We start from the raw sequence: 13,565 nt of genomic DNA on the forward strand, positions 1-13,565 counted from the left end.
AAACTAATTTTAATTTGATACGACGAGTTCATCATTGGGATACTTTTGAAAAAAATATACTAATCCTAAAAATTATTTATAACATTAGAAAGGCAACAATTCAGGTCAAATCCATTTTGATGATAAAATTCAAGATAGAAACCCATTTTACAACACAGATATCCCCGTTAAAGAATTTTCTTAATTCTCTTAATTATATAGATAATATAAATCCGAAAAAGTTTACATAAAAAATTCTTTCCACTAATAAAATAACTCGAAAAAATTATCACACAAATAAAAATTAATTTATTTATTCGCGAGAGGCGTGAAAAATTAAAATTTAATTCAATGATGTCTAAATAATTGAGCAAACATTTTTAAAATATTTACTCTTTCACTCGTCACTACCCCAGGCTTTCAATAAACCAAACATAAAATCTTACGTGCTTATTATGATATCAAATTTAATAATCTCGTCGTATTTAAATCCGATTAAAAATTTCAAATCAATAATTTTTAATCGAAAAAATAAATATTAAAAAATTTATATTTATAGTTTTTATATATTCACCTATTAAAAATACAATTTTCGCCGGTAAATAAACCTATTCTATCGCATTTACTCAACTCGGTACAGCACAACCAAATAAAAAAAATCGAATGATAAAAATTACGAGATAAATTTTTTTATTATTTTTTACCTCCCATATTTTTTTTTATTTATATTCTATTTTATCCTGACGTCGACAGTGAATGAAATTTATTACGTAAGCTATGTTAAAAATGTCGACAAGCTGCATTTCAATGCATACACGCACGTTGATATCCATATATATCTATATTTAAAACTATATACACATATACAATCACATACATTTAGAAATATCTATATATAATTTAACAAAAAGCCATAGATATTCATATCTCGAGATATTTCCCGTGAACCTTGGCTGATAAAAAAAAAATTTTTTTTTTTAAGTTTATTTATATTTTAATTTAAATCCCTCTCTGAAACTAAACAAATAAACGGTGCAGTGGATCCATTAGATCCTTTCACAAATAAAAAGAACATTTGAATCCACTCAGAGCGAATGCTTTTGACACCAAACACACGTTAAGCATTAACAAGTAGCTATTTTAAAGCGGAAGATGACCAATGGAAGACGTAACCCGTCATTATATGAATTCTTCGTCTACATCCGGATCTATTGTAACACAAAATTTTTTAAGCATTAGCATAAGCCAAATCTTGCTTTTCGTCTCTTCTTCTTCCTTTTGAGTTATTAGTTCTTTGCATTAATTTACCAATGTAAAAAATTAATCAAACAACTATTCATCTCAAGTCCGAGTTTTATTTAAAAATGAAAGAAGCTAAATTCTTGGATAATTCTTATGTCAACCAGTTCTAGACCCAAAGCCTTGGATTCTTTCTTGGCAAGAATACTGTGACCGCAAAAAATCTTCGTTAAGGACATGTAACCGGTGTTTGAAGTTGAAATTCTGAAAAAACTTCAATCACTGTAGAATGTCCGCTAGGAATTCAAGTGATGTACTTTTTATCGGGTTGTTGACACGTTTTTGCTTGAAAATAAGTTGAAGACGTAAAAGATTTTTTTTTAAGAGAGTAAATTTTTTCTGCTATCGAGTATTTGATGTTAATCGAGTTTTAAAGTGTTCGATTTGTCTTTGTGAATTTATTGACCATCCATTTATCTTTATAATTCATTTGTTGAAGAAATTGATTCTTAAATCAACTCTTTATTTTTTTACACTGCAAGAAATTTTTCGTCATTGATTTAATACAATTGTGTTAAATTGATACACAAAAGTGAATAAAAAAAAATTTGTTTGATTGTACAGCTTTGGAATGTATAATTGAAATATTGTGGGTAAATCGTTCAATAACTTGTAAAGTAAAATTTAAAATATCAAACCTATAATTTAGATATTTATTTCAAGCAAAGAGATAGCTTTAATACCGGTATGAATTATTAGACGGTGGTTGAGTTCTCATCAAATCCAAGTCTATCGAAATGCATAATCTATTCATCATCATGACCATAAGAATAAAAATAATAACCCGTGAAAAAGTTTTCTGATACGGCCAATTTCTGTTTATGGCTTAATCTGATCATATATGAGTAAAACAATTTTTTTCATTGATATTACATGATATTGAGTCGAGATTCGACACACAATATTTATTATTCTTAAATATAAATTAAACAACTTAATTTATAATATTTTCTAATAAAAATAACATAGATAATTTTTATTATTTTTAGAAGCGAAATTTAATAAAAATTTTATTTGATTGGTGTAAAATAAAAAAAAAAATTTTTTTTAGTTTTGAATTCAATAAATATTTGAAGTTTGACTCTCTTACAACGAGATAATTTAGTTATCATGTTCCCTCTGTCGGAGATTTTCAAAACTAATTTTGGTAGAAAAATTATATACGAGTTTAAATCTATAGATATGTCTTGATAAATTCATAAATGGCAAATTTGGACAATAAGTAGCACACAGACTTGTCAAAAAAATTTATTCTGTAATTTGGACGAAAAAAATCTCATCTTTGTGTTAATAATTCCATAAAATATATATTTTTGGTCATAAACTCTCTTTGCTATTAGGGTTTTGCGACAAAAAAAGTAGAATAAGTTAGCGGGAAGCTCGGTCTAACTCGACTGGTAGTCGGTAGTCCAGTTCGCGAGGGATTTACAAAGATAAAGCATAAAAAAAGTTTTAGCAAGTCATTTATAATCGTTAGACGTTGAGTTTCGGACCGATAAAAGCCTTAGCTTCTTTTATTCCTCGTACTTTTATTTTATATTTTCCTTTTCCTTTTTTCAACTTTCTCATTCTTAACTTTCTGATTTTTCGGTTTTATTTTATCCTCTTTGCTTTTGCCTACATCTCAGGGCAGCCGCTTTACTTATTCTTATATTCTTCCTTAATTCCGTTCCGCTGTCGAGGAAGTGAGAAAATCTTTCGGGCAATCACTGGTATATAAAACATTGAGATGAGCTGCCGGCGCGAGTAGAGAGCCCAGTTTATGCTAGAGTTGAGACGAGCCACTGACGAGTCATCCACCGTCTACCTTCCACTTGCGATAGATATCCATAATATAAGATTTAAATCTTTTTACTCTTACTCTTTATCTGCCTTAACCAACTTGAGATTGATGAGTTTTATTATATCTGTGATTCAATTGTATAATTTTAAATTTCATTTCATTAATATTATTTTCAGCTTAGAGATTCAGCTCAATCCCTCTTAGATTACTATTTAAACTTTTATGTCTGGATTACTATTCATTTTATTCCAAATAAATAATCTAAGTCAGTTAGATAAAAAACATTGTACTGATTGCTGATAAAACTTTTAATTACCGTTATTTATGTGCTCAATGATTTTCTATCTTTTTTATACATTTTCTGGTTTTGGTAACAACTTTCATTATCTTCAATAATAACAATTATTCCTTTTTATTACTTTTAAACATTTTATTCACATTATTGTTGTTTTTTTTTGCAAACTTTCTATGGATTATTCTATTCATTTTTTTTGCTTTAATTTCTTAAATTTGTTGATAATAATTTAGAAATTAATAATGAGTCAGACAAAAGGAACATTGTGGATATTATTAATTGATTTTAGAACGAAGATGTTCGCTAGGCTAAAAAATTTTCATTAGGGTTTTTATAAAAATTTTTCACCTAAATAAAAAAACAAATTTATGATATAAAAATTCAATCTAAAATTTTTAAGCAAAAAAATTTATTTTTAAAATTGTTTTAATTACTTAAAAAATCACTAATATTTTTAAGTAATGCACTTAAAATTTTATTAAAAAATTTCTTAATAATTTATACTCTCAGCAAAAATTAGAGCTTAATTTTTATATCAAACACTAGCCATAAATTAAATTCTATTGAAACTTGACGTGTAATTTAAAAATAAATAAAAATGTCAAAATAGTACGTTTGAGCATGACCCCAAGTATCATAAGTTCAAGTCCACAGTAGTGAGACAATAACACCAACAACAATAATAACAATAGACTGCGAAATAAAAATGTATGTGCTTAAACCGTAAAGAATGTATAAATTTCACACGGAGTAATGGAATAAAATTTATACATACATATACACATATAAGTTCGCAGGAATAGTTTTCATCTCCCACCAGTCGTGTATTTCTTCTCTTTTGTGATGACTGCCGTGCTCCTCCTCACCATTACTAAACCCCGTACACTATATATGTATATATATTTATGAGTACTTGTGTATACAGTATACAGTACAGATAAGTAAAGAGAATGTAATGTAAAAGGCTACGGACGAGGATACAACCCGCAGTCGGTCGAGGTAATTCTTAGGCCTCACAAGTTCAACTTAAACTAACATTAAGTGTTCAGTGATGTTACTCTGAGCTTTCGCTTCACTCTTTAGTTATAACAATCCATTCATTTTTTTTTTTTTTTTTTCAAATTACGATAAATTTATAAGTTGATATACAGTGTCAGTGTTCTTAAGATTGGATTTTTAAAAATGCCTCCTTACTGGTAAATATTTTATAATAAAAATTTTAATTAATTTAAAAAATTCATAAGATGAGTATTGATTATGAATTTCCTGATTGCGGGGATAAAAAAAATTTATTTGATTAAAAATAAAAAATTTTAATCCGAGACCATCGTTTTGAATTTTTCTTAATTCAAAATAATTTAGCTTTTTAAAATGATATTCTTGGTTTGGGATTTTTTTTTTATCGATCCACGATTGAGAAAGTTGCATGGCACATTGAGAAAACAGGAACTGTTAAAGTTTGACATAAACACGCGACGCTTCGAATTTAAAATAAAAAAATTGAAATTTTAAATCAGAAAAATTACAATTAAGAATTCTGACTGGTAAAATTTTTATTTTAAACGAATATGATTACTATTTTTAATTTTAATCTTAACAAAATATATTAAAGTTATTTTTTGATGAAAAAATTAAATTAATTTGAGCGAAAAAAAAAAAATTTTTAATTTAAAATAATCATTTTGAATCAAGTTTTTTTTCCATACAAATTATTTGCTCGCTTTCTAATTACCTGCATGCGAAATAATATTGACAACAAGATCGACGAAAAAAAAATTTTTTTTTAGTCAATGTTCAATAATGATGATAATAAATAATAACTAAAAATAACCAAGGCTGCCGAAAGTAACGTGAGGATAGAAGTTACTCTTGACTTATCACACGGATATGCAACAGGTGCAACAACGAGAGGAGACGTGTCGTCCATCGGCAATGCATTTGAATAATTGGAACAAGCGGGTGACTGCAACCACTCTCACGATCCGACGCGTTCTCTTGCGGCTGATAGTTGCCAAACTAATATAAACACCGTTTCACTCGTATCCTATCCTATCCGGTCCACAACTATCATAGGAGCATAGGAGTAAATAGAAATAGCAAATAGCATCTGTTACTAATCTAATATTACGTGATTCGAGGCGCGATCTTGTCGCAGGTACTCGTGAATCGCAGAACGATTGATTAATTATTTTATTGCTTGAGGGATAATCTTGTTAATCTATATTCCATATTATAAAACAAAATTTTTGACAAATTTAATATCTGTCGTTAGTCGAGACTTTATTAATGCCGAAGATAAAATTATTATTATTATTGTTATTATTTTACTTTCACAAAATGTATTATATTCTCATAAGTATTCACAACATACACTTACATTCCTAAACTTGTGTAAATCGTGACTGCGAATTTTTATTATGTCTTTTGAGTCATTTAATTGTCATGTTATTTATATATTGTTCTTTAGAAATTTACACAGATGTATTTTTATTTATTTGTTTTTTTATTAGTTCCCGGTTCGTATTTTTCAATGAAAGTCAGATGAATTTTTATTTTTAGTAGGTAATTAAATTAATTATTCAAAACTCACCGGATATTTCGATTTTATGACCGTGAAATTTTTAATCATCTATAGTGAGTTTTATTTGACGAATAGAATTTAATTATATACTTTATATACTGAGATTTTATTCCATGCTTATGATTTATGGATTAGTTTATTTTAGTGGCTTTTTAATTGATACCTATGGTTGAAAAATTTTAATCAAATATTGAGATGATTATTATCTCTGATTTCGGGTTTTGACAACTGGAAACAAAATAATTAGAAATTCTGAATTATAATATCTTATAATTTCGACATTTTTTTAATCGTTTTATTTCAGAACTAAAAATCTGATTATTTTTTCATTTTATAAAAAAAATAAATTAAAATTATTTTTTTTAATAATTTGTTAAAAAATCAAAACCCTGAAAATAAAACATTTCGTGATTTCACAATTCGATTGTGACCAAGAATTTTTACAGCCCATTAAAAAAATTAACATAGCTTCCAAAATTTCTCTCATATTATTTTATTCAAATCATGTACTTTTTTTTGTCATTAAATTTTTTAATAATTACACAATAGCTGGAACAAAAAATATTTTATTTAAAATACAAAATAATTTTTCATCCCATTTCTTCGAATTATCATCCCACTTATTCATACATTGCCCAAAAAAAATTTAATGAAGCAAAGATACACATCCGTGTATTCATAATTTGAATCCAAAAAAGTATTACTTCTATATAAATCAGAGTTTTGTATATTTCGTGGATTTCAACCAGATGTGATAATTGCCATTGAGGGAATAGCGCAAATCTCTCTAGGGTCTCGTAAATCTTTGAGCCAAAAATACCATCGGTGAGTTTCCCGGGAAACCAAATAATTTTTTCCACAACATGAGCATCCCCCAGTCGCTTCGGCAAGTAAAAAATATATTTAAAAAAATGAGAGAGTGTAAAATAAAAAAATAATTGATGATTGCCGTATCACCTTTCGAAAACTATGTTGTACGTTGGACGTGAAAACTGGAAACTGGAATAGAAGTTATACCTCCAGTCAGTATATATGGGGTGCAATATCCATCGGTGCGCTGCATGTGCAGTCTGCAACCCGTTCAATTTAGTAGTAACTCTTATTCATTTCATTTTTATTTTTTTTTATTTTCCCTTTTCCCTTTAAGATTTATCGAAATCGCTGGTTGCAAGCTGCACCTGCTTTTTACTAGTTTTTACTGATGGTCATTGGCTAAACTAGCCATAGAAATCCATGGTTTTTCAAATGTCGATTCATAAAAATCCACAATACAATACAATCGATGATATAAAAGCTGCGCAAAATAAATTAACGGTAAAAAAAGTCGACAAAGAAAATCAGAAATATGTCGTGAAAGCGGTAGTTTATTCCTTCGCCTCTTTGTTTCTTTCATATCTATCGTAATAGATATCAACCATCTACCTTCTCTATCTCTCTCTTATCATATTCATTGTCTATTATTTTGTTTGTTCCAGCAGCAGTATATGACGCTACTCTTAAAAATATCTCTTCAAAAGTTACCTAACTGTAAAATCACATCTGTCTTGAATTTTATTAGAGCTTTGTCTTTTTATTACTCATTTTCTTCATTCTATTTTATTAACTTTATACTTTATACTTGTCTTTCATTATTTTTATCTTCAATATAACAACACACGGACAATGAAATTCAAACAAATTTCATTTTATGCACATAATACAGGTGTTTTATATTCAGTTTATAAACAACTATTTTACAGCTAGTTATTAAATCAAATAACTCGCGCCTCGTTATTTTTTATATCAGCTGGTTCAAATATCTAACGACAACGTATTTTATGAAGTATGAGGTACGAAATAAAAATATTTTCATATTATTAATTTTTATACTCGTTATAAAATTTTAAAACATTTTCCTCCAGATGTCACTTAATATATTATAATTTATTCGAGGTAATTATTGAATGAAACTTTAAAAGTTTATACAAAAAGTGATTTCTTCGTTGCATGGGGTCTTGAATTACTCGTCCGATAGTAACAGTCATAAGTTACATCTTCCTGGCATTTGTACTACTAAATTCAGTGGGATACAGTTTTATTGCAGCGGGTAAATTTACAGTAATAATTTATTGTTTAATTAAAGTTAAGACTTAGTTTAATTTTTTAAAATAATAATTATTATTAAAAATCATTGAATCAGATATAAAAGTAATAATTTTTTCCATGTTGTTAATTTCCGAAAGAAATAAAATCTCAGGCATAAAAAAAATTGGAGTAATTAAGTAATAAAAAGGAGGAGATAAAGGCTTCTAATTGGCGTATTATAAAAAAATGTAAACCAGAGTTTTGTAGGTATATAGGTAAATTAAAGTACAAAGTTGTTAGGATAAAAAGTGATTCAAAAAGTAAATAATAAAAACCCCGTGAGCTGGTATATGGTATGGTATGGTATGGGTAGATACAGTAAGTTAAGTAAAGTAAAGCTACGGGGGAATAGCTAATTGAATAGCTTGGGAAAATATGCCGAGGGAATATGTAACATGAACGGAATGATACTCAACGTGAAATATTTTATTCCCCTGCTGCTCATTTACGAGCGGAAACATTATTAACCTGCCCTCTTCATCTACTCCAAATACTTTTTTCATGGCACCTTGTACATACTCTACTCGGTTACATATAATAATACATTTATATAAAAATAAAAATAAAAATAAAAAAATTAATACGCGTATCCATCTCGAATGTTATATTTGCCCTGTTGTTCTATTCCACCGATCCATTGTTTCAATCTTCATGGTTTTCTCATGGACGCAAACAGATTGTGTGGGAAGGTTCGCAGGAGTTTGAAGTTCAATCTTACAACCGAGGTCGAATGTTTGCCTGCGGCCTAATGTGGTTGAGCGTAGTCGAGTCGAGTATAAGTGGATAGAATACTACATATCTATATATCTATAGTAAAGAGGATACGATAGGATAGGATGGAGCTCAGCCGTCACTCTTCTCTCCCCTTTCGACGCTTTGTCTTGTCATCGAGACAATCTAACCCAATTCACGGAGATGTTTTGCAGTTTAGTTGTTACATTATGTCCCCTACATAGACATACACATACATACATGGGTACCGTTTAGATGTACTCATATCTATCTACATACGTTGTAAAGCATTGCGACAATTTAAATGATTAAACAAAGACTTGAGTACATAATAGATAAAGACTCATGTACAATCGCCAACTATTAAGTGATTAATATTGTAATTACTCAGACAGTACTTCACTATTTAAACATCGCTTGATTTGTTTGCTGTATTTAATATATTTATTTTGTTTTTTCAGTGCTGATAATTTTATTAACTCTTTGTTCGATCGAATTAAATCATATATTTTTTTTATTATTCATGTTCGTTGATCTAATTTATTTTATTTTATTTTTATTATTCATGTTATTTAATTATTCATTATATGCAGTCATATTAATTGAAAATCAAAATTTATACAAATGGTTCACAAAAAAAGGTGAAAATTTTTTAATTATTGAAGATTCATTTGATTTTCAATGATATTATATTATTTAATTGAATTGATTTAAATTTTATATTTAGTTTTTCACAGATAAAAAATAAACCGAATTCTCGATATTGCCGAAATTTGAGATACGACGTATTCGAATAGTAGTATCGTTCTATCCGCCTGATAAGTGACATACATATTTTGGTAACTAGTTATAAATTCTTTAAATTTAATTATTCGAAATATTTTATTTTGATACTGTGATTTTCATCCTGTGAATTTAGTATCTCTAAATTTACTTCTAACACTTTATTTAAAGTTGAGATATTGAAGGTGTAAAGTGAGAAATAATTGAGTTTATAATTGTCATATCGTACGAAAAATCAAATTAACATTTGTAAAATACTATTTTTATCATTTTGTTAAGTTTAAAATAGTATTTACTAAATTAAATTGTCTTTACAGTGAAAAAATTTTCTTTTCGGAATAATTCTGGATTAGAGGTTCGAAAAAAAATTATTTTTATTATTTTTTTTTTTTTTTTTGTTAAAAACCAGCGAAAAATGACCCAATTTTTTTAATGTCCTCCATTTTGATATTCATAAATATCAATAAATAAAATTGACGGTTATTGATAAATGGATAATCAAATCAGGCCACTCTCTAAAACTTAATTTGTTAAAAACCACTAATTAATAATTAACAGTTACTTTTTAAAAATATCCAAAGTGTATAAATAGTAATGATTAGTTATCAACTTTTAAATTAGTTAACATGGTCACGTTTAAAATTAGTAAGTTATTTTTCAATTAATACTGCAGTGGACTTCGATGTCCTGAGGTTTTTAAATTGATAAAAAATAACTAATTTAAAAGTAAACCTTAAAAACATTAAAAGCTCTTAATTTTTATATAATTTCCATACTTACTATAATTCGAACATGCTCATCTAAAAAATTCCTTTACAGGAATACTGTCCATCAATTTCCATTAATTTTCTACCGATAATTGCCATCATACTTCATAATCACAATAAAAAACAACAACCTAAAAATCTTTTTCTTTTATGTTACAGCCGGAAAAATTCAATCGTCCTCCGAACGCAGCTATCAGTTCGCGTGCATACGATAATCGGTAAGTACCTTGTATTCTTAAAGCATAAAATCTACCACAACTTATTTATATTCATCAACCTAAATCCTGACGTTGATTGATTTAAAAACCGGAGCAGATAAGGAGTATAAATGTTGAGTTTATTCACACGATAATCGACAAACAAGAAACATTTATTTGAACATCCTCAATTACAAGAGTAGACTAGAATCGATATTTAGCCTCCATACCAGTTTACTACCTTCAACTACCTTGTACCCTATTGCGCTCAACTTTACTTACACTATTTCACTGTGGTCAACTTATTCGCGCTCTTGTTTATGTTGCACAAAGATATGATAGTGGTGGAGTCTTCAGGACTTGGCAGAACAATACTGAACTCCTTGATTCCTCTCCTGTAGGACTCAATACCTAGGGTATCCCATACGACATATAACTTTCCTCCTTTATCTCAATATATCTATATCTATACCATGGTATCCGGACTGTGGACTCCGGACAGGCAGATATACAGTTCACCGAGGATCGAGATAGAGGAGATTGCTCGATTAAGCAGCTGCGGCAGGAGGATCATTCGAGCATAACGGTACGTGTGTACGACACAGATTGGCTCCCTTGTTCTCTCAACACTTGGACTGGACTTTTCATGCAGTTCCGTTTCATTCAACTCCTATATAATATACATTTATATTTATATATATATATATATATATATATATATATATATATATATATATATATATATATATATATATATATATAAATGTACAGATCTGAACTAATACATATTTATAAATATATATAACAGGGTTAGCTCGGATTGGATTGAATTTGATTATTGAAATAATATTCAAATTTCACGGTATCGTGTATCTGATGCTATGCAAATTATTCCGTTTTTTAAAAATAAATTGGGTTGTATTATACTATATTATATTACATTATATATTGACCTGGATGTAGACCTAACAGTGAAATTTATAATTAAACGGCTGATGGTGGATGTACAGTGCATAGTATGAAGTAGCGATGGTGAATTGAGGGATAAAAATAAAAGGCGGAAAAGTATAAGTAAAGTATTAACAAGGGACTCGGTATTACTTCCAGGCCATGTCGCAGAAGAACATTTAATTTTCACGATAAGGAGATAACCAGTAACAGGGAAGATGCAGGGTGTATACTACTCCATCTAAACGCTCCAGATTCGAATTAACTTGCTAGATTTCCCAAGATATTCATTGTTCACACGGTCCCAAACTCTGCGTGTGTTGGAGTCTAAACTCGGGAGCGGGTGAGGTGGAAGACAAAAATTTATTAGAGCTAGTAGATAAATAATGTAGTTTGGTAATTTAATAAGGGAGGACAAGCTGCTGGATGTTTGGAGTTTCGGCTCAGGGTTGTCTGAATTATTTACATGTTCGGTGTGTTAATTACTTCAAGGGGTTATACGCACTTGCACTGAACAACAATTAACTTGGTTGATGATAAAATTTTTTTAAGTCAGAAAATCATTTTTGGTTCAATCGAGAATTTTTCGTCCTGAGTCAAGACTTTTTTTTACTTTTGATGAAAATTTTAGCCTCAAATTGTTTATTAAAATATTAAATATTTATCGCAATAATTAATCCTAAGATCAATTACTGATCTACATTTCTCTAAAAACTTTTAAAGTAAACTACAAAAATTAAATTAAAAAAAATTAATTTTTCTTATCTTTAGTGCGTCAAACATCTCAATAAAATTTTAGAGAAAGAAATTTTTAAGATATCATGTGTTTCTTTGTCCTCTCGTGTGTATTTAATAACGACCGTAAAAATAGAGGAATGTTGGGAAGGAGAAGCTAGTTAGTAGGTTAACTACTATATGTATATAGATAAAAATGTAGATGATAAAAAAAAATAACATTAATAAATTATCTGGTGATCGAAGTGATCATTGAATTTTCACTGGAGCATTTGCAATTTAAATACCCGCAATAAAACGCACGCATGAAAATCCCATTTAATTAATGTAAATATTCACGATACATACGTGTTATTCACACGTCAATAGGAATCCAATTATTCTAGAGTTCCGTACAAATGTTTTCTATTTAATATACACATAGATAATGACCATTAATTGTTTAAATAAATTTCTCTTTTATTTTATCCCCGCTAAAATTTATTTGTCATTTGAATGGAACATTCAATTCATGCTTAATTAATTACCATAAAATTTAGTTTAATTCATCAATTTTTGGATACAATTACTCTACCGTTAGACTATTAATTATCAAAACAAATTTTGATTGATAAAATTTATAAATCGTCGGGGTTTTTTCAACACTGAATAATATTCTATTATAAGATGCGATGAAAAATTTGATAATAATGACATGACGGATTTAACACGTGGGTCAGAGTGGTCAAAGGCTTAATTCTGAGCCTAAGGGCCTTACGACCGCTATTTAACAGCCGGTTCTTCACCGATTTTTTTTCTTTGCTTCTTCTTCAGCTTATAATTACTATATTTTCTGTTACTACACTACACTACACTGTATATAATATCACATGTATATTTTATACTGTCCTCGATTCTTCATCACTGGAATTTTTATTCACAAATCTATTCAAAGACCTCATAATTAAGTATAATAACAACAATAATAGTCAATGAACTACCATTTTATTTAGTATACAAATTTGAAAAGGTTATAATTATTTTTTATTCTTATAACATGTAACAAACTATTCAAGTGATATTTGACTTAAATGTTCATTATTATTGTTATTATTATCATAACTACGCGGAAAAAAATTATATGTGAAAATTGAAGAAGTGGTTATGTAAAAATTTTACTCGGCCATTTTATATTATGTTTGTCAAAAATAACTGTTAAATTTACAGGTATGAATATGTAAAATTTACTCAGTTAAATAATGTCATATTTACAAAGAAAAGCTGTTAAATTTACAGTTATTTATATACCTATAAAAAATTTTTATAATTATTAAATTTATATATAAATACAATTATGTAATAT

The 13,565-nt window shown here is 28.2% G+C and overlaps 1 protein-coding gene across 6 annotated transcripts in view; it reads left to right on the forward strand.

Annotated features, from left to right (window-relative positions):
- Fhos (Formin homology 2 domain containing) overlaps positions 1-13,565 on the forward strand; it is a 133,358-nt gene that overhangs the window by 81,262 nt on the left and 38,531 nt on the right. For all 6 annotated transcript variants that reach the window (XR_012480243.1, XR_012480246.1, XM_074252144.1 and 3 more), the window contains one exon: positions 10,503-10,561. Coding sequence is in view for 4 of the 6 variants with exons in the window: in XM_074252144.1 (XP_074108245.1) it covers positions 10,503-10,561 (59 nt within the window). In the remaining 2 variants the exon portion in view is untranslated. The remainder of the gene's footprint in view (positions 1-10,502; positions 10,562-13,565) is intronic.

Source organism: Cotesia typhae, unplaced genomic scaffold (genome assembly GCF_013202065.1).
Source record: "Cotesia typhae breed Kobodo isofemale line unplaced genomic scaffold, CoteBio_Ctyphae contig_123, whole genome shotgun sequence".
Classification (NCBI taxonomy): domain Eukaryota; kingdom Metazoa; phylum Arthropoda; class Insecta; order Hymenoptera; family Braconidae; genus Cotesia; species Cotesia typhae.